The sequence below is a fragment of the Botrytis sinoallii genome (assembly GCF_014898435.1).
Source record: "Botrytis sinoallii strain Bc 23 chromosome Unknown BSIN_001, whole genome shotgun sequence".
NCBI classification, from domain to species: Eukaryota; Fungi; Ascomycota; class Leotiomycetes; order Helotiales; family Sclerotiniaceae; genus Botrytis; species Botrytis sinoallii.
The window spans coordinates 4908193-4929582 of NW_024066028.1; the positions used below are offsets into that span (position 1 = coordinate 4908193).

General features: G+C 41.5%; 4 protein-coding genes across 4 annotated transcripts; 3 read left to right on the forward strand and 1 right to left on the reverse strand.

The window, feature by feature from the left end:
• Positions 1-1791: 1791 nt before the first annotated feature.
• EAF02_001042 (uncharacterized protein) lies at positions 1792-3816 on the reverse strand (the record flags this gene model as incomplete). Its single annotated transcript, XM_038897090.1, has 5 exons — positions 1792-2736; positions 2792-3037; positions 3227-3303; positions 3428-3453; positions 3776-3816. 5 exons carry the CDS (start codon positions 3814-3816, stop codon positions 2185-2187), a joined length of 942 nt encoding a protein of 313 aa, XP_038763949.1. The 3' UTR covers positions 1792-2184.
• Positions 3817-6225: 2409 nt separating this feature from the next.
• Positions 6226-8012, forward strand: EAF02_001043 (uncharacterized protein; the record flags this gene model as incomplete). Its single annotated transcript, XM_038897091.1, has 2 exons — positions 6226-6606; positions 6663-8012. 2 exons carry the CDS (start codon positions 6226-6228, stop codon positions 8010-8012), a joined length of 1731 nt encoding a protein of 576 aa, XP_038763950.1.
• A 7829-nt stretch (positions 8013-15841) lies between these two features.
• Positions 15842-16368, forward strand: EAF02_001044 (uncharacterized protein; the record flags this gene model as incomplete). The annotated part of the gene is made up of 2 exons (XM_038897092.1): positions 15842-16312; positions 16342-16368. The coding sequence occupies 2 exons, from the start codon at positions 15842-15844 to the stop codon at positions 16366-16368; spliced, it is 498 nt and encodes a 165-aa protein (XP_038763951.1).
• A 1316-nt stretch (positions 16369-17684) lies between these two features.
• On the forward strand, positions 17685-21146 carry EAF02_001045 (uncharacterized protein; the record flags this gene model as incomplete). The annotated part of the gene is made up of 1 exon (XM_038897093.1): positions 17685-21146. One exon carries the CDS (start codon positions 17685-17687, stop codon positions 21144-21146), a length of 3462 nt encoding a protein of 1153 aa, XP_038763952.1.
• Between the last annotated feature and the right edge of the window lie 244 nt (positions 21147-21390).

Genomic DNA, 21390 nt, shown 5'->3' on the forward strand with positions numbered 1-21390 from the left:
TCTATCCCACACAACATAGCTATAAACCCACATACAAGAATACCTACAAGGAAAAAAAAAAAAAGAACATAGAGCAGTAAATGCGAAATTTACACCCCTCACACTATTCATTCCCACTCAAGACCTCTAATCTCAACATCTCCTCTTCAACTTTCCAGAAGCAACTCATCACATCCCTTTCCCTTAAATCATCCAGAAATCAAGGAAACTCCTAGATAAATTGGAGAATCATATTACTCGGGATATGAATTCTTATTAAGCATAATTGACTGGATGGGTGTCTATCCATTCAGCCATCCATCAAATCCGCATTTCACCCCTTCCATCCCTTCCAACTCCCCACTCCACCCCTTTCTAGAAAGCCTCCCACTCATGAAACTCCATTCATATATCTATAAGAAATAGGCCAGAATCAACATCATGGCTTATTAGCATATCACACTCACAACCCAGTATATTCAATCCATCCATCCATCCATCCATCCATCCATCTCCAATTTCAGGAGTCCACTTCCTATTCATCCCATCAAGTCCATAAGATTACTACATCCATCCCATAGATTATCATCATTGTTGTTATTAGAACCCCGTTTAAGTATTATCATCACAGCCATAGCTTTCGCCATCATTGTCATTCTCTACTCAACTACCTACTACCTACCATCCATCCCCCTTCTTCAAATCATCCCATCAACAACACCCTTCAGCTCAATACAAACGAAATAAATATCCTCGTCAGAAACAACACTACACTACACAACAGCCCGGAGTCCGCAGCCACCTTTGTTCGTTATGTATTCGCCTCATCTCCTCTGATACAAAAGAAATCTCGAGATGTGAGATACCTTTATATAACCCCCTCTCGTATCCACTATCTTTGACCCTTCCTCTCTAGTTTTAGTGTTCGTTTTCGATACCTACATTCACTTTCCATTTTATGTATTCTATTTACCCTCCTCTTTTCCACTTCTTATCATATCCATACCCCAATCCCCTACTCTCTCCCCCTACTCCCCTACCACTCGATCCCCATTCCCATCCCCATCCCCATCCCTATAACGCCCCATCCCATCCCCATCTCCTCCCCTCTACATCTCCAAATTCCAAAGCACTCATACCTTCTCAAAGCTAATGTAAGGAGCAATCGAGATTCGAAAACGATGCCATGCGATATCCCCAGACCGATTTCCATGAGCATTACCCATTAACCCACACCAAGTTTAACTCTCACTCTCACTCTCACTCTCACTCTCACTCTCACTCTCACTCTCACTCTCACTCTCACTCTCACTCTCACTCTCACTCTCACTCTCACTCTCACTCTCACTCTCACTCTCACTCTCACTCTCACTCTCACTCTCACTCTCAATCCTCTTATCCTTCTTCTCTCCTTCTCCTCTTCACTCTCCCTTCCTTCTCCCTTCCATTTATTCTCCCTCCCATCTATTCTTCCACTCTCCCTCAACCTTTTGTCACCCCCCCCCCCACAAAAACACCACTTCCTCTCCCCTCTTCCCTCCACCATTAAGCAACTTCTCCTTTTTCCCCTCCACCCTTCCCCAGCCTCCAACATCTATTTAAACTCAGCCTATAATATCAACTGTGTATATCCATACACATGCACACTCGCGTACGCATTCCTCAAATGTACACCACACACTTGATAACTTACTTATATTTGCACTTTACTCGGGTCCAGTCAAATTAGTCACTTTGACATTCAACTCTTGCAACCACAAACATACTCATATCATGGCATATTATCACAACACGCAAGGGATCAGCACATAATTAGTTTATAAACCCTCATATTCTTTGAACACCTCTCAAACTACCATCCATCCATCTTCACATTCTATGTATTGAATTCGCATCGCAAAATAATCAAAGGAAACTTTTCGGCACATGAAAATCAAATGAGATAAGACTTTGAAGACAACAAGATCAAAAGGAGGAACAGGGAAAAATTGCTTAGGTAATAAAGTACAGCGGCGACTAGTTTGTCTTTTCTTTTTTATGGCAAACTATCGTTGCAAGTTGCTCCAACACCATAGCAATGGATGTCTGTAACAACTTCAACCTTGTCGCTTTTCAACCACGGCGACCGACCCCAGAGGCGCTCATTTCGCATTATCATCAACCACCATCACAATCAACCCCCCCTTGACTCCATTCTACATACATTTACTTGAATGCCTTTCCGAACATCAAGACTTGCATTTGATCGTAGATGGACAAGACACCAGCACCTGCAACACCACGGAGAATGTTGGCACCAGCACCCTTGAAGAGAGACTTAACTCCCTCCTTGGCAACGATTTGACGACCAGCATCCAAGGAAGACTTGTACTTAACGGCCTCACCAGAAGTCATCATCATACGACGACGGATGGTGTCCAATGGGTAAGAAGCGATACCGGCACCAGTGGTGACAGTCCATCCGAGCAAGAAGGATGCAAGGAAGTTACCCTCAAGAGGTCCAACGAGGAGGACTGGCTTGATGGAATCGTACATACCGAAGTAAAGACCACGGTAAACGACGATACCAGCAACGGAAGGACCGAAACCACGGTAGAGACCGGCAATACCATCGGAAGCGAGGGTCTTCTTGTAAACATCGACCAAACCGTTGAATTGACGGTCACCACCGGTCTTGGCGTTCTTGTTGTCGTTGGCAAGACGGGTACGGGCGTAATCGAGGGAGTAGACGAAGAGGAGGGAAGTGGCACCAGCAGCCTTTTTGATTAAATTAGTATGTGTATAATGAAAGGAATTCAAATGATAGACTTACACCACCGGAAGCCAAGTTACCGGCCATCCACTTAGCATATCCATCACGGTCCTTCTTGAAGTTGAACATCGACTTGTAGGTATCACGGAAAGCGAAGTTCAAGGCTTGTGTAGGGAAGTAACGGATAACGTTGGCAGTGTTACCTCTCCATAAGGAGGCAACACCTTCTTGTGCGGTGGTACGCTTGAAGCACTCAATGATACCATCGTATTTACGGTCAAGACGACCAGTCTTCAACATCTCATCCTATAAAACGATTGTATTAGTCAACGTAGATTCCAAGGTGGGATGGATTTCTTTTCGGGGTAATGATTTTCCATATTTTCAGATACCCGAAGTGGAAATTGTGCACACTACTTCAATCTGCACATGTGCATGTGCAAATTGTTGTATCCGAAAGAATAGATTGAAAAGAAATGTTCGATATAAACATACCTGGTTTTGGATCAAGAGCTTGACACGCTCGATGGGAGCAGCGGCGGTCTTGGAGACGGCGGCGGAGACACCACCCACTATCGCACAAATCAGTATTGTGAAAATTATGTCAAAACCCCTCCGAATTCCATTATCATTTCAAAATCCATCGGGAAAGATTGTAAATTTTGTCGATTTCGGAGCGAGGGGAGATAAACGTACTCAAGAAGTCAATGACGAAAGGTGGACTATGGAAAGATTGTCAGTATCATGATTGACTTGAACAGATTTGTTTGTGGGAACTCGGGGCCAAAATGGAATATTTGCTTGATCAGGAATGCCATTGAACAACAACGATAACTTTAGGAGTTATTGATGTGGGATAACAAAGATCTGGATAATATTCGAGATATTCCAATTGATCTCTTTCTTGTTTCATCTCTCGATTCCATGTTGATGTAGTTGTTGATATGGCATTCCGAAAAATCAATCAAAATTCCATCCATGGTCGAGCTCTTTCACAAGGAAAACGAGAATCCAGAATTGGTAAGGAAAAGAGATATAACTTACACGCCCATGACGGACTCCTTCTTTGGTGGTAAGTTGCTCATATTGACGGTATTGATGATCGAAAGATCGAAAAAGGATTGAGAGGAGATGGGATTAAGGTGGTTGAAGTTGGAAAAACAAGAAGAAGAATGGGAAGAAGAAGTAGTATTTTTGGCCCCAGGAAAAGATTTTATGTTAACAAGTGTGAAGATGGACAGCTTCCGAAATTACCCACAGAGACAGTGCGCTAAGTGGGAACTAATGACGAAAAGGGTTTAGTGGCTGAGCCGGGCGCGAGGAATTTTTTTATCCTTAACTTCTCTATCCGCTGCCCGCACTCCCGCACTTTGTAGAGTCTACTACGAAAGAGAGATAAAGAGAGAAGAGATAGACATTCATCCAGATTGAGGTCCTTTTTGACTGGATGGCGGCAAAGAATTGATACGTTCGGATAGATTTGGAAAAGGGAAAAATAATTACAGAAAATATTAATGTTTATCATATTAAAAGTATTAATTTGATACGTGAGCATCTATCTTTAATTCTTTTATAACTATTGACATCTAATACCTTATAATTATTCTATTGTGAATTTCTTCATGTTAATAGGTCAATTCATTTATGTGTGGTTTTCCTCTCTATCATCTACTCGTATCTATCTTATTGTTCTTTTCTTCTCTCTTTCGCTTCTGTCTTCACTCTCATCCCCATACAAAATCCCATTCCTTCACTCGCCTACAAACTTCTCACCCTATCTTTTCCGAGGTGCTGGTCTTGTAGCTTCGATAACTTTTCAGGACCAAGGGTTCTGGCTACTAGGTATACAATATCAACAAGCTACCTCCTTTGATACCATACCATTATCACGATCGGAAATTTATCAATTGCATCGAGAGTAAAGATTCTTCTATAAAACATGTCCCCGTTTCAAATCTTCCATTTTGTCTCCATTTCTTTTTTTTCCCGTTCACTATAGGAGAAATTCCTTGTTTTTCAAGTATTTAGTGTACTTGATTGGTGTTTGATACTGCAATGTCATGCTTTGGTGGGTATGTTGATTTTTGGCGAGTCAATCAGTAAGCATAGAAAAGTGGTGGTGCTAGTTGTGATGAGGTATTTGCATACGAAGAAATAGACAACCACCATGATTGAGAAAGCGCCGTATAAGATAAGTAGGTTGGGCTTGGGAATATGATGAGGCTGCTCAATGAAATAGATCTGGTACGGTTGAGATTCACTCAATGAACTCAATCGTCATATTGATGAACCGAAAAGAGGATGCGGTCTACCCAACGGAACTCTTTCTCTATTTTTCATAATTACCATGAGATGGAGCATACATATATTGCAAGCTATAAGTATAGGAAGAAGTTTGGATTGGCTTCTGAGAAAGCTCCAGTCTCGAATCAACACTAATAGAATCACACAGTTCATCGAAAATACGCTCCGCTGGCACTCCCGAGGACTTCGGGGTTGGTGGGCGGAGGAGGGAGTGGAAGACTATCTAATTCTTTAGGTCATCATCAGAAGACTTCCGACCATGATAAATTATAGGATCTGGAGGCTTGCTTTGATGATTATGATTCATCATCTCGCAAAGACGCTCCGCTGGCCCTCCGGGGGCCATTGCCGTGGAGGCAGACTAATCGGAAGTTGATATCAAGCTGTGTTGATATATATGCATTCGTTGAGAGAACAAACTTGATGATGTTAGCTGTCCAGAAAAGTTCTGAGTAATCCGAGAAGGGACTCGTCTCCAAGGTTATCTTCAAGCACACGACCATGACAACGGTGGAATCGGTCAGTGGTGTTTTACGGAGTTTGAGCTAAAGAGTATCATCAACTAACAGAAAGGATCTACAATCACATCCATCTCCTCTAGAGCGAAGCGAAGAAGCCTCCACGGCAGTGGCCCAGCGGAGCGTCATGTTCTTCCTTATTGATATAGATAGGCAATACGGCTTCAAATGCTCATGATAATCAACAGATCGGAGTCAAGAGTAAGGATTTGAAGTACTGCTATTGTACCAAAATGATGAGGGTTATAGACAAGAGAACCAATCAAAATTCAAGCATTGAAATATCAAATAGATAATCTCTCTCTTTACACAACTTTCGAATGTCTACCATACCAATCATTCATGCTCTTCGCTCTGTACATGAATTTTCATCCCATCTTTCTTCAGACCTCTACCTACGAGTAGGTACGAATATTGACTATGTATTAGTCAGCTTCAGCTCCAGATCACCAGATTCCATCTTTCGTTGTTGTTCTCCGGGTAACCACACTAACCAGGATAAGCATTAGTAAGTGAAGTAAACAATCCAAACTCGGACCACAATTTACAATAATATCTCCATAAACTTAATATCAGAGTTTGTACAATTCTTTTTCAAGACATCATACCGACTGATAGATTCCTGGTTATACAATCAAATCCATTCAACTTGATTCTGACTCAAATCCAATCATGGATTCACCTAAAAAACTGACAGAGAATTGTCCTCCTGGATCTCCACTAAATCAAATATCTCCTGAACGTGCCAATCAACAAAAACAATGGGATTTACCGACATCTCCTACCGCTACAGAGAAGGGTTCGAAATCGAGTAAACATTCAAGAGATAGTTCAGTCAACGAGAAGATTGCCCAGTTCAATTCTTTGGCTTATCAAGGGAAGCAGTTGGAAAGAAAAGCAAATGATGCGGCTTTGAAGCGCGCCATGGTTGGGAGAGAGGAGGCGGAGAGTGAAATGCGCAGATATAGGGATGAGGCTAGGATATTAAGGAGGCAAGTCGAGGAAGGAAAAGAACGGGAAAGAAAGGTTGGAGAAAGACTTGAAAGTGTCATGGTATGTTATCGATATGCGCGTCATTCCGATCATCTGCTCACCTCTTATCTTGTTAGGAAAACTATGGTCGAGCCAAGGAAACACATTCACATACACAAGCATTATGGGAGAAGGAAATTCGAAGAGCTCGAAAAGAAGGTTTCAAATCACAATCAGTCGTTGTCAAATTACAAGAAGAACTCAAATCTTCAAGGGATACATTAAGGATGGTTCAAGGTGGTTTGGAACAAGAAAAAGCACGAAGTGTGAAGAGGGAACAAGAAGCATTCACAGCAAAATATCAACTTGTGGAAGCGCAGGAAAAGTTGACAAGATTACAAGAGAAGATTCAGTTGGTTGAACAGGAGAGGGATGCATTTAAGACGATCGCTAAGAATGAAGAAATCGCCAGAATTGCAGCAGAAGGACATATACCATTACCACAATCCACCAAGGACGAATTCCCATCGCCAAAGAATGATCGAAAATCCATAGATGCTATGGCATTGGCATCTGGCGCTGGACAAGAAGAACTTGATGAACTTAGACGCAAATTGGATTGGGAAATTCAAAGAGCAAACCGAGCCCTTGATCAAGTCGAATTTTTGGAGATGGAATCTAGCATCCATACATGCGAACCAAAATCCAACAAAAGAAAGTCAACCGATACACAAGAACATCGTGAAGAGTCGACAAGACAATCCAAAACTCAAAGAACAAGTACAGTTTTTGTACCTTCTGAAGGTATTTTCAAATCAGTACCTGAGGAATCGGCAGCAGAACCAGTTGAGAATACATCCTTGGACACCAAAATGCATTTTGAGCAAACATCTGGAAGTTCTGCTCATCAACGAAGAGACGTAACTCCTTCTCACGATCCACCAGCTGCGGCTCTTATTTCCGATACCAATACTTCTTTACTCTCTATCTTTGATGAGCCAATCAGTCCAAAAGTCACCAGATCACTTCAAAGCCCGATCAATCTCCCTGAGAACGAAGTCAAAGACGAAACGAATCCTGAAGATCTAAGTGGTTCCACTTCAACCACAATTCATCACCCCCAAACCCATGAACATGACCACGAACATCACCACGAACGTCACCATGAACCTGCTTTCCACACAGTGTCAACCACAACCCGTATTCCACTTGCTTCTCCCTCGGAAGAACAAACAACCGAATTTGCACCAAGTACCCCGAAATCCCTCACTCTCCCAAATGGTAGAATCGATCCAGCTTTGACAGCAACAGTGTCAAGAGAAGAAGCCTTGGCTATGATTAGAGAAAGAAGAGGGAGAGCTAGAAGTTTGGCAGAAGGCAAGATGACTCCGAGAAAGCAAATGGTAGAGGGTGGATCGAGGAGAGATATAAGTGCACCAGCTACTACTGGAACACCAGTTAGGGGAAGAAGTCAAGGAAGGTCTTAGTGGGTCAAGGGGTATGAGTGGGAGAGTTGAGATGTTTGTATTCTGGTGGAATGACTAGGGCTTGGGCTGTGAAGGGGTTTAATTTTTCTGGTAATACTTAGGGATGGAATGGGTGGACAGTACATTGTGAAGCAAGGAGCAAGGGAGTTGGTTAAAATAGTTATATATCCGTCCGTCCATTTAGCACCGGAGTTCTTGTCTTTTATCTTTGGAAAGGAGAGGGCTCGGTATGTGCTGGTTGGATTCTGGGTGGGTTTATGACTTATGAATGGTTTGGGTTGGGTCACTCTCTGAGAATATTAGTTCTATTTCTTTTGTTAGGTGGCTTTTTTTGTGGTTGGTGGAGAGGTTGAGGGGAGGTGGGCTGGGTTGCATGATGATCAGGATGGAAAGGGGTTTTTGTGAGGTGCAGATATCAGGGTTGCAGAGTAGAGTATTGTGTGGTACATTGTGAGTGTGGGAGTGAGTATCCCACAGTAAATAAGTAAATAAATGGATCGTATATCATGAATTTCCTCTCTTCTTGTATCTCTGAGGTTTTGTTATAGCTTTTCTTACAGCTTTTCTTACAGCTTTTCCTCCTTCGGGATATAGAATCTGTTTACTTTGTATGCTTTTTCCTCATGTGTATGTAAGGAATTGGAAGTTTCAAGGCTTCTTTTTACTATATTGTCTGTCGCTCGGTAGGTATAGTTTGTTTCTTGCTGATTGGGATGGGGATGGGGATGGGGATTGTGGTGTGTAGGTATTGTGTATTGCTGATGATGATGATGATGATGATGATGATGCAGGTGATGTGGGTGGTTATGGGTGTGTAGTGATAATAATGAGGATTTATATGTATGTAGTGTGGGTGGGGATCAGAATGGGGATAGGGATGGGAATGGGTAATAGAGAATGTTATGAGGATTGGATAGGTGAGGGTTGGGTAGGTGAGGGTTGGGTAGATGAGGGTTGGGGAATGGGTGGATGGATGGTTGATGGATGAAGAAATGAATAGATGGATAGATAGGGGCTAAGGAAATGAATAGATGGATGGGTAAGAGCTGGGGAATTGATAGATGGGAAATGGATAGATGGATGGATAGATGGATGGATAGATGGATGGATAGATGGATGGATAGATGGATGGATAGATGGATAGTGGATAGATAGTGGATGAGTAGTGGATGAGTAGTGGATGAGTGAGGAGATGGATAGTAAATGGTAGATGGATGATAGTAATAGCTAAGGGCTGTTTTGATGGTATTATCAGTTTGAGATTTGAGTGCTGAGGGGTGGATGTTGAAGGGTGGGTGTTAAGTATTAAGTATTGAAGAGTGACTTGGAGAGTGGATTGGAGAGTGGACTGGGGCCAGGGGGGGAAGGAGGAGGAAAGGGGAGAAGAAGATAGGAGAGATGAGAATAGACGAGAACAGGAGAGAAGAAGAGAAGGGAGGGTAAGGGAGGAAATAAGAAGAAAAGAAGAAAAAGAAGAAGAAGAAGAAGAAGAAGAAGAAGAAGAAGAAGAAGAAGAAGAAGAAGAAGAAGAAGAAGAAGAAGAAAAAGGGATGAATGGATGGATGGATGGATGGAAGGGCTAAAGGATGGAAATGGGTAAGAGAGAAGCGGAGGAAAAAGATGCGCATGAGGGGGAGAAGGGGTGAGAAAATGGGAGGAATGATTAAGGGAAAAGTCAAGAAGAGAGAAGAGAGAAAAGAAGAGAAATCAAAAATCGAAAATCAAAATCGAATGAAGTTTGATATTAGCACTGGATATCAGATTGAGATATTTTGCGTTAGATCACTAATTCGTCGTTATCCCATTCCGCTATTTACTTATTCTGTTATCCTGACATTCTTATTCTATTTTTGGTTGGTAATGAAGATGAAGATGAAGGAGGAGAGAGAGGATGTAATGAATGAGGGATTATATTAGAGTATTTGAGGTGTTTTTTAAGGGGGTGGAGAGAGAAAGGAGGTGAGATGAGGTGAGGTGAATGGATGGATGAAAGAGAGGTGGAAAGATGAAAAAGCAGGAGAAGGTAGATGATGGATATTTGTATTAATATTATATATATTTCACAGCTTATAACTTAAATTCCTTTCGGTCGGAAATATAAATATCGCTAATCTTCTTTTTCCTAGCTTTTTACCTCCTTTCTTCCGTCTTTTATTTTTTATTTTTTTTATAAGATTATGATAATGTATTTGGAAGGAGAGCAGGAAGGGGAGGTGTGAGATGAGGATGAGGGGGATGAGAGGAGAGGAGAGTTTTTTTTTTTTTGAAAGAATAAATGATGATGATAATGATGATAGCAACAATAAGGAGGGGTTTGGATTGACAAGGGAGGAATATGTCGACAAAATTTCACCCTCGGATGTTTTTCCTCCATGTTTTTATGGAGATAGATTTGGGGGGGAGTTTAGAGCTCGGAGGTGCTTGAATATCTGATACTTGGTAGAAGGGCTGAATCGGACTAGGTTGCGATTGGAACCCGTTTCCTTCTTCTCGGGTTTTCGTCATGGCATGTTGTTGTTGTTGTTGGGATTGTTGTTTGTATAGAGGAGGGTGGAGGTAGGGAGGGGGGATTATATGGTGCGTGAGAGGGAGTCTATGAGGAAATGTGCGTAATGTAAAATTGGAAGAGAGGTAGTAGAGTGCTTGGATTGGTATAGCAATACTTCTTCCCACATTTTCGCAAACGTGATATACAGAGATGGAGCAAGGTAAAGGAAGCGGGAAGTATATAAACCTTTACTCCTCTTTCTTTTAGTCTCTATTCGAATTTGAGAACACAGAGAATACTTTGCCTAATGGGTGAGAGCGGCGTCTTGAATCATAGGGTAGGGGGGATTAGATGGGGATTTTATGGAGAAGATAGATGAGATGATTGATGGAGCGAGGCTCATAGCGATAGGGATGGCGATGAGGATAACGATGGCAGCGGTGATGTTCATGTCGTGGATGTAGTGATTGATATTATGGGAATAAAAAAGATTAATAGAGAGAGAATGACAATAACAAGAAAGTCTCGACAGCTCTATCCTCATAAATTTCCATCTTCACTCTCTATGTCATGAAGTGCTTGAGAAGACACGAAAGATTCTGTTATGAATCACCAGTTGTTCTTTATTCCTTTCTTGACTAAAATTCTTTCCTTCCGACTCGATGGGGATTCGATGAAGGGAGAGAAGGGATATTTATATTAACCGAGATATTTTAGAAGGGGATTGTGGACTGCAAGATTTAATCATCTGGTTGGTGAATCTTTCATCAACTATTTCCCGATTATGTAATAAGTTCTCTCTTCTTATGATGAAGTAGTATATAAACTCTCTTCCATGTCTCCAGTCTTTTCCTGGTAAATTTGCAGCCAATTTTCGCTTGTGGGATACATGGTGGGTGATTGGAGACGAGACTTTCTGTATTTGTGTACCTACTGAGATTTGAGTTGGAGAACTATGGATGGGTGGATTGAGCAAAAAATACAGATTACTGAAGAATAGATGAAATGAGAAGGTGACTGTGAGCATTAGAATGCTGAAATACAGTGGTGAGTCATTGATAATAATCCAATACCCTCATCGACAACAACAGCAAAGCTTGACATTATCGAAGGATAAAATGGCAATAATATTCTATATCAACCTCTTAGTCTCATCCTTTTAATTAAGTTAACTTAGATCAAGTACGTGTAATCCATCGCTAGAGTAAAATTTCACTTATCTCCCTCTCAGCCTTCTTATAATCTTTGAATGGATCGCTGCTCTTGGTTGCTTGAGCAAAATAGTAATGGAAGAGTAGGTATTTATACATTCTAGTTTGAAGTTATGGCAAGAAACGAGACGAATAGTGTTTGAGTTGCTGATTATTAATCTATTGATTTCCGTATCTTTCTGGTCACATCGGAAGATCGTTTTAGAGTGAATGTATATTGTGATGCTTAGGACTGGGAAATAATGGAGGTGTAGAGAAATTATGAGTACTTTACGATGTATATAAACGTGCTTTCCTCAATCTGTATCTTCCTCTTTCATTTGAAGAAAGTGTGGACTCCGAGAATGAAAAGATGGCTGCGTGACACATTTCCCTGCGGCCCTGAAAGTACATACTAGCAAAAGCTCTATGCGAAAGAAGTTCGAGTACAGAGACTTTTTAATTTCAGAGACGATGGATTATATCTGGTAATCTGTATTTCTTTGAGTAGTGGCAGTGATAGTGATGGCGATAATGATAATCATCAAGTAACAGTGAATCATGTCATCAACGACAAAAATCTTTTATCTCCTCCGCTTTCTCCTCCTCTCTGTCTCTTGCCATCTCTCAATGTCCACAGAAGCGTCTATAAACCTTGCTCAAGGAGTTAGTTATTGGGAGGAGAATAATCCATACGACTCTGGTGAGTTTCATAGCTCTGTCTTTACATGAGCAGAGAAAATCGAGAAGAAAGGATGTCAATCTTATACTCCGCCAAGCTCCAGCGAATGTAGGATTGTGGATAGACAAAATTATTGCGGAGGAGGAAGTCAAAAGGCGAGCAGAATTTTCAAAGAAGGCAAATTCCACCTTTTCTTTATCTCAATGCCTTTCCCGTTCTGATGAATTTCTTATCATGTTTCGCCTATTTATTTCCCTGCACTTCGTCTGTATCCTACCACTCTCTGGATACAGAATTCTTCCTCAAGCATACTATTTCTTCACATGATAATTTGAGAATCCATAAATTAGTCACAAATTTGAAAGTGAATGATGGGGTTATGTGCTCGTGAATTGTGTAGTGGTTCGAGCTGATGAGATGCCAAATCGAGTGTACACAGACGGTGGTAATTTCTGGAACTTTAACGACAGTCGTAGGATATAATGATTACATACAAACGACAGCGATAAGTCAATAGTCTTTTACCATAAAAACATCTTCCACAATTCTAAATTTACCTATATAGACACTTCAGATGAGGCAGGTCTACTAGTCGATTTAAGCAACAGCCTAGGATCCAGCTGATATCTCAGGAATGCTGGTTGAGACTCTTGCGGATTGTGACATGGAGATTTATATGATATGAGGATTTTTATATAAAAGTCTATTTATACAGTGAAAACAATGGGAAGACTGTGCCCAAAAGAGTGCGATATTGGGGTGAATAGGCATCGATGCCTCCTTGTACCTACCTCTTCGGACTACTCTTAATTTTCTCGGTTCAGAGTTGCATTTTAGCTCGTGAAGTTGTGGGTGAACTGTATAAGTATGCTTCCTTTCCCCCTCTATATTATCCTTTCAAAGCTTCAGTCTCAAATGCCGATGAAAGCTATGTAATGCAGTGAGCTTGGTCTTAATGGGTCTACTATTAGTAGTTTGCAGATGAAAGAAGCTGGTATGTTTTTTCGCAAGCAACAGCTTTGAAGCATCAGCGGGACATTTTATTGGAGGTGCATTTGGGAAGAAATAGGATCGACAATTTTAAGTATGACAATGATGAGACTGATGGTCATAATAAAATCGTGAATGGTAATGAGTGAATGTTTGAATGCGTGACAATGATGACAAGAATATCAATGCAAAACGAGCAAATCCCCTCGAAATTTTTGGTCTTCACAATCACTTTCTTAACAAAAATCTCATTTTGATCCACGCCTAGGAAGAGACACCATCTCCAAGGATTCCTGGCACCTTATCACGAAAGTATTTTTGGTCAGGTATCTAGGGCAAATATGAAGCAGAGCTTTCTTAAATGGGCGGCTTAGCAAATTCATCGAGATGATGATTTAGTCACGTTGAGAATACCAAATTTATCATTCATTGACCTCCATGATTTCAGTACTATGTCATGGCCACTAAAATAAATATAAAACTAGCTTTTTTGTAAATATTTAGAAGATTATTCAACATCACTTTTACTGGTTTAGGTGTTCTGTTTTAACTGTTCCTTATAGATTGCACCTTTTCCGCGCGATATGATATGTGCCTCGGAGGAGTATGCAAAATGAAACTTATTCGCACAGATATTTCATTGGGAGAGCCAGACTTTTGGCAATGAGTATTCAATAATGATAACGGGAAAGTTGGTATTTCTCATCACGACGAAGAAAGCGACGATATACTCAGCGTCATTCTTATTCCCATTATTACAGAGAACGGATTCTTTCTACCGTCGAGATAGTCATTCTGGAAACATAGAAATCTGAATTTCGCGTCCCCATCAACTCCTCATGGCTTCACGTCTGATTTTTGTTCACTTATAGTGAGGTCAAAAGGTGAGATTGATGAGTATATTTATAATCACTCGCTTATTCTATGGACTTAGAGATCTTGGGATATTATGGGGCACTTATTTCTTTGGTAATCTTTCTGGTCCATTGAAAACCACTAAGCTTCTCAGTCGTGGGTATAAAATGTACTGGTTCTGCCATTGTTTTACTACTTGTAAAGGATTGTGAGTATCTGCACCACGAACATATTTTGTCTTTGTGATACCTTTCCTTCGAAGAAGGTCAATTGAAAATTGGGTAATACGAGATTCAAATTTCAAAGAAAAAGAGAACAACGAGTTATCTTATTTGACGATAGGAATTCTACTGCATAGTTCTGATAACCAAGCCCCTTGCCCCTTTGTGACTTGACAGTAAGAACGTAATAGCATTTAGTAACAGCGATAAAGTTTGCAGAAGCCTGCTTCTCCTTCTGCTTGCATGGGAGTTAATCCCTTATCAAAACATTATGAATCTCAGGACTCATCTTATTGACATCATCTGCTCCGCGTAAAATCATATTGTGAGGACTAGGAATGGTCTAATAGATCGGAATTATATATTATTATTCGCCTTTCTTGACTGAAACCACTAGACTTTAAAACAGGTAGACGACGAGATCTAACAAAGTTCATCCACTATGATAAGTCACTAACTTTTCGTACTATTAGTAAATCCAGTATTACACGAATGAGTGAAACAATTTCGGTTATTCGATGTAGTCATAGTTGCAAACATACATTCGTATCCCCCTCCAACTCATACAACATAAAACATAAATCTTTATCACTTCCTTATAGATTAACCTTAACTATAACACGACCAAGAGAAGCGCAACAAGAGCGACCGAGGACCTACTATGATTCAAAGGTTGAGTCATACCTTGTGTGAATTTCCAGATCCAGTTTTCATACAACTGGAATGACGATTGAGGTGATGATAATACGTCTGTAGTATCCCATTGATTAGAGACGGTGAAAATAATCAGACGACAATGGCTCATGAGATCAGTATGCAATGAGACCTGCTAAACTGTAGCTAGCAATCATTTACTATACACCTCTAGACTTTCTATCTACTGCCCATTCTCAAATTGTTAGATCTTAAAGGAATTTACTTACCGTGTGGTTACGGAATTTCCGATTCACTTGAGATCATTCCCATCATTTTGAATTATTAGACCTCCAATCCTAAAGTATGGCATACAGAGCCATAACAAGAGGTACTAGATAATTGTTTGCATATTTGATTTTTTTTTTGGCAAAAAAGGAAAACTTCGCATTAACAAGACGATATGTTGCACAACTCCGTAAAAGCAGGTTGACGGGGATTACCCTTTATTATGATTGATATACAAACTTCCAGCTGGAAACCCTTGTCATTTGCGAGAACTCAGAAGGTGATAATTGCTCAAACCTTTACACTTAATCCTGACTGCAACAGAGAAGGATTAGATGGATGACGCAGACCTTGACTTCCTAATAAAAAAGGATCGTAACCTTTTGAATTGAGCAGCTACCACATGTTCTTGTTGAGATCTCGGCTTAGCTATCAATTTAAATTTCACATCGCAAGACCTTAAAGGAACAATAGACAAAATCATGTCTATCAATCCAAACTCCTCAGCTGAAGCTCTCCCTGGCGGATCAGATGATGAATTCATTTTGAGGGATGACGATAGCATCGGTGAGATTATCAATGGATATGATCTCAACGATCTAGGCAAACTTGTCCTAAAGCTCCTCATTTCTCGAAACCCTAGCCAGAATGCGAATGAAGATTCCAGCCAGAGCTTGAAAGATTCAATCCCTCAGGGACTGCCAAATGAGATTGCAGCTACAATCCGCAAACTTTTGTGCCAAATCGGGGAAGATACAAACCGTGAAGGTCTCAGAAAAACACCCGACAGATACGCAAAAGCGCTTCAATTTTTCACAAAAGGATACAAGGAGAAAGCGAATGAAGTGTTAAATGGCGCTATTTTCAATGAAGAAATGGAGGACATGGTGATTGTGAGCGATATTGATGTTTTCAGTTTGTGCGAACATCACATGTTGCCATTCTTCGGAAAGGTATATTCTTCCACCTTCCACCCCCCTAGAACTGTGTGCTTGCGTGCGAGAATTGATTTACGGATTGATGAAAAGATTTCCTTGTTTGAAGTCTACAGCTTCATTTCCAGAACTGCGTTGGATTGTTCTATAACATGCAATCACTTATTGCAAAGACAGTTATTTTCGACTCGGAAGCCTTTCTGTGAAACCTTGTGCCCATTTTTGAAAATCTGAAGACTCACTATCTGTACATAGACGAACCACATGTAAAATCAAGGTACATGTTGGATATATTCCGAACGGACGAGTGCTCGGATTATCGAAATTTTCACGAATAGTCGAAATCTTCGCACGAAGGTTACAAGTGCAAGAGCGCTTGACGACGCAGATAGCAGATGCAATAGAAGACGCGCTACAGCCACTAGGAGTCGCAGTCATTATAGAGTGTAAACATATGTGTATGATGATGAGAGGGGTAGAAAGACGGGGTCTTTGACATCGACTCAATGTATGAGAGGTGTATTGAAAGATGGAGTGAAGGAACGAAAGAACTTTCATGCACTGCTCGAACTGAGGAAGCGGAGCTAGTTGTTTGGTAGAGATAGAAATAAGATTCAGGCCTTGAATTTGTAGTATTTACCGTACCTTGACATGCTTATATGATAATAAAATTCGAGAAAGAAATCCATACCATAACGACTGAGTATTTACTCGAGAATAACAGCCCCTGGAAGCTTCATGCTTAGGGAGCTTTCGCTATCATAGCTTTCATTGAGCATTGCTGCTTGTGATAGGCGCCAAAATTCAGAGCCTATTCACGATGGGTAGAGAGTTAAGTTGGTGGCACAGTATGTCTTTACAGAAAGCTTTGCCATTTTTGTTTGTATGACATCTGTTTCTCGTTTGCGTTTTTTGTTTGGCTGTCATTCCACCATTCAACCATGGTCACACAAGTATTATAATATGCAAGACAGCACAAAATGTCACCCACCACATTAGCCATCAGAATAGCATTTAAGCCTGCACTTAATCAAAACATATTAGTCAAACATCTTCATACTTCTTACCATACATACCTATCCACTCAAAAGATGATTCTTCCCGCTGTTTCCAGTATCACACCATTAAATTTATGGCAGAGTTAAAGCACCAAATCTTGTTAATTTCCACGAAATGACGAGATCTGTTCTGGTAAGTGATTACATGTATGAACAATTGATGATTTCCCAATAGACTGTTAGTTCCATAAATGCGTCTTATTTCCTTGGCACGTTGCGGGCGCATGACTGCATAAACTCGCTTTTGGGCTTTTTTTGTTTGTAGAATCGATTATAACCACATCACTCTTTCATAAGCTCTATTTACGCATTGCTCAATCAACTAAAGCAATATGGTTAGTTTCAATGAATTGAAAAAGGCTCTTATGAGGGATGCCACGACGGAGATGTCGTCCCCGAATCAACCGTTATCTGACTCTCAGTACAACAAAGGTTTCGACATATTGATGAATGGATCAGAATGGAGATCATACGAAGACTTTATCATCCCCGAATTATCTCAACAACTAATCTCACTTCTCGCTACACGTTCCACTTTTTCAGTGATTGAGATTGGACCCGGTCCAAAGAGCGTACTTGGTTATGTGCCCCTCCATCTTAGACGGAAGATTAGAAGATACGCTGCATTTGAGCCCAACACAATATCAGCTACAAGTTTGGAAGACTGGATTTCTTCTTACCCGGAATCCAACTCGCCATTTCCTTGCTTGGAAACTGCACCCAATATCTATAGAGTACCTTTTGTTTTCGATGATGAAGAGAAGAGCAATATCATCAAAACAGATCCTAGTAATGACGGGCAAACTTTCGATCTCATTCTCTTTTGTCATAGCATGAATGGCATGAAGCCGAAAGAAACATTCATCAAAAAAGCGCTAAAAATGCTTGTTTCAAGCCCAGAAAGTGGAAAAGTAGTGATATTTCATCGCGACCAGTGCTTTGAGCTTGCTGGATTGACTTCTTATCGTACGGCTATCTTTCCAACAGGGACTATCTCTGTAGCAGACAAAAACGAGACGTTGGATGCCTTTTCTCCCTTCGTCGCGGGTTTCATCAAGCAGGATGTGGAAGTGGATATTGCTTTACGAATCAAGTGGAGAGAGACATGTCGCACCTTGGCTTTTCATGATGAAAAGCTGCCAGGGTATCTGTTGTTCAGCTCGCCTCAGTGTATGGTATCCATGACAAGAGATGCGAATGTGTTACCCTATCTCGTATCACAGATACCATTAGCGAAAGAAGACCGAATTTTCAAAAGCTGGGAGGCTCGCTTGCATCGACCTACTTCGATCTTCAGGCCAACAACGGTGAAGCATGTCCAACAATGCATTCAATGGGCTCTGAAGCATAAATCAAAACTTACTGTAATTGGTGGTGGCCACAGCGCACACTGTCTGTGGCCCAATGTCGTCTCACTCGATATGGAAGCCTTCAATCGAGTACACGTTATCAACTCGAGTGATGGTGTAGATAAAGATAATACCCGTCTTGGCTCCACCTCTCTAATTGTAGCTGAGGCCGGATGCAAATCAGGAGATATCATTCAAAAAGCGATGGAGTTGGGTTTGACAGTGCCTTTTGGCTCTCGACCAAGTGTGGGAGCTGGCTTATGGTTACAAGGCGGCATTGGGCATTTATCTAGGCTTCATGGGCTGGCTTGCGACAATATTGTAGGTGCTGTTATAGTCAGTGTTATTTCTGGTCAGGTCCTCCATATCGGACAAGTACCGACCCAAAATTTGCCAGCCGGTGCAATAAGACCCAAAAACGAAATCGATTTGTTGTGGGCAATCAAAGGCGCTGGAACAAACTTCGGGGTTGTTATCAGCGTCACTTTCAAAAGCTTTTGGGCTCCGAACTATTCCGTTCGCAAATGGATCTTTCCTGTCAGTAAAGACACCGAAATTCGGCTCAAGCTTGGTGATATCAACTCTATCGCTAAAGATCTTCCTCGGAGCTGTTCAATAGACGCATATCTGTACTCGAATAACAATCAGCTGCATCTTGGAGTGACCTTGTTTCAAGCTTCGAGGAACAAGAACTTCGAAGTGCCTCCTCTGGTAGACAGTATTCTGGGACCAGTCAACCAATGCGAAGAAGTGGATAGTGTCGGCTTATTTGAGACTGAAATGTACATATCGACGATGCACGGCGGGCATGTAAAAACCTCCTCATTTAAGCGATGCTTGTTCTTCAATGATATTGAAGATACCCAAATCATCGATATCTTAACAGCAGCTATCCGGAACCGCCCCACACCATTCTGCTATTTCCATCTGCTACATTGTGGTGGGGCAATTCGTGATAACACAACAGAAGCCTCTGCTTTTGGGTGCCGTGATTGGGAATTTGCCTGTGTCGTCACTGGCGCCTGGTCTCGCAGCCAAGTTGGAACTGAACCAGTTCAAACCACTGTTCAGTGGGTCTATGATATCGTCAAGAAGTTGTTGCCATTTTCTACCGGGGTCTACAGTGCCGACCTTGGACCAGACCCTAGGGATAAGACACTGGTGACTAATGCATTCGGAGTAAACTTGCCGCGTCTGGCACAGCTAAAACGTACTATGGACCCATACAATATTATAGCTTACGCCTGCCCATTGTTTGAGCCTCCGATAAAACAGAAATTGGTTATTCTTGTCACAGGTGACAGTGCAGCTGGTAAAGACTTTTGCGCTGAGATCTGGGTCACCGTAATGACCGCATGCACCAGTCGAATGCTCACAGCACGTTCAGTCAGTATTAGTGATGCCACTAAGCGAGAATATGCCACAGAGACTGGTGCAGATATCAATCGGCTTCTTTCGGATCGTTCTTATAAAGAAGAACACCGACCAGCATTGACAAAATTCTACAAGAAACAGGTGGTCAATCGGCCTCGGTTACCAATGGAACACTTTGAGAGTGTTGTACGTGATTCTGGTAATCTTGACGTGCTTTTCATTACTGGCATGAGAGACGAGGCGCCACTTACAAATTTCTCACACTTGGTACCAGACAGCAGAGTTCTCGATGTCCGGGTCAACGCTAGTCGAATGGTGCTTCGAGCTCGCAAAGGGGACCATGATGAAGAAATTATAGCTACGAACCTCGATGGACCAAACCTGTCCACTTTACATTATTGCCCCAGTCTCATATTTGACAACGAGACAGCAGGAAGTGAAGCTGCGGAAACTTTTGCCAAAAAGTTTCTCCTGCCATTCCTACATGAGGACTTCACGCAACTTGCAAATATGGTACGAGCGGTACCCAATCATCCACGTCAGGGTGTGATTTTTCGTCACGTACTGGACATTTGTCAACAACCGGGTGGATTGACCTTATGCACAGATCTGCTGCAAAGGCACTTCATTGGTGAATGGGCTAAAGTCGATACTCTAGTTTGTTGCGAATCCGGTGGGTTTGTGTTTGCATCAGCTTTAGGAGCTCGGACTGGTATACCATTGGCATTAGTTCGAGGATCTGGCAAATTACCACCACTCACTATCTCAGTCGAAAAGTCGCCATCACATATCTCGTCTACGGAATCGGGCGAGTTACAACAGAAAAGGTTTGAGATGGATCCAGGTCTGGTTAGCAAAAGTAACTCTGTTGTGGTCGTGGATGATGTACTTGCAACGGGAAGAACGCTCTGTGCAGTGCTAAAGTTATTGATGAAAGCTGGCGTTGGGGCTAAGGATATCAGAGTTATGGTCGTTGCCGAGTTCCCTACTCATAGTGGCCGAGAATTCTTACGTCGGGAAGCTTTTGGGGAAGTCAGGATTCAAAGCCTTTTGGTTTTTGGTGGTGTTTAAAAGGGAAAACTCTTGTCACAAATTTACCCAAGAGTCTTGGTAATGTTAGGTTACATCTTGCAGCTCTTTTAATCCATGGCAATTCAGGATGCAGGTCACCAATCTGCTCGCTAGTTGGCGGAATTCGTAAAACTAGATTATTCAAAATGAAGTATACCTCCAGAGATGATGATAATACCGCGATGATCTGACAGCAACAAAGTCCACAGGCTAAAAATCTACTGTAAAATTACTCTAGTCTTTT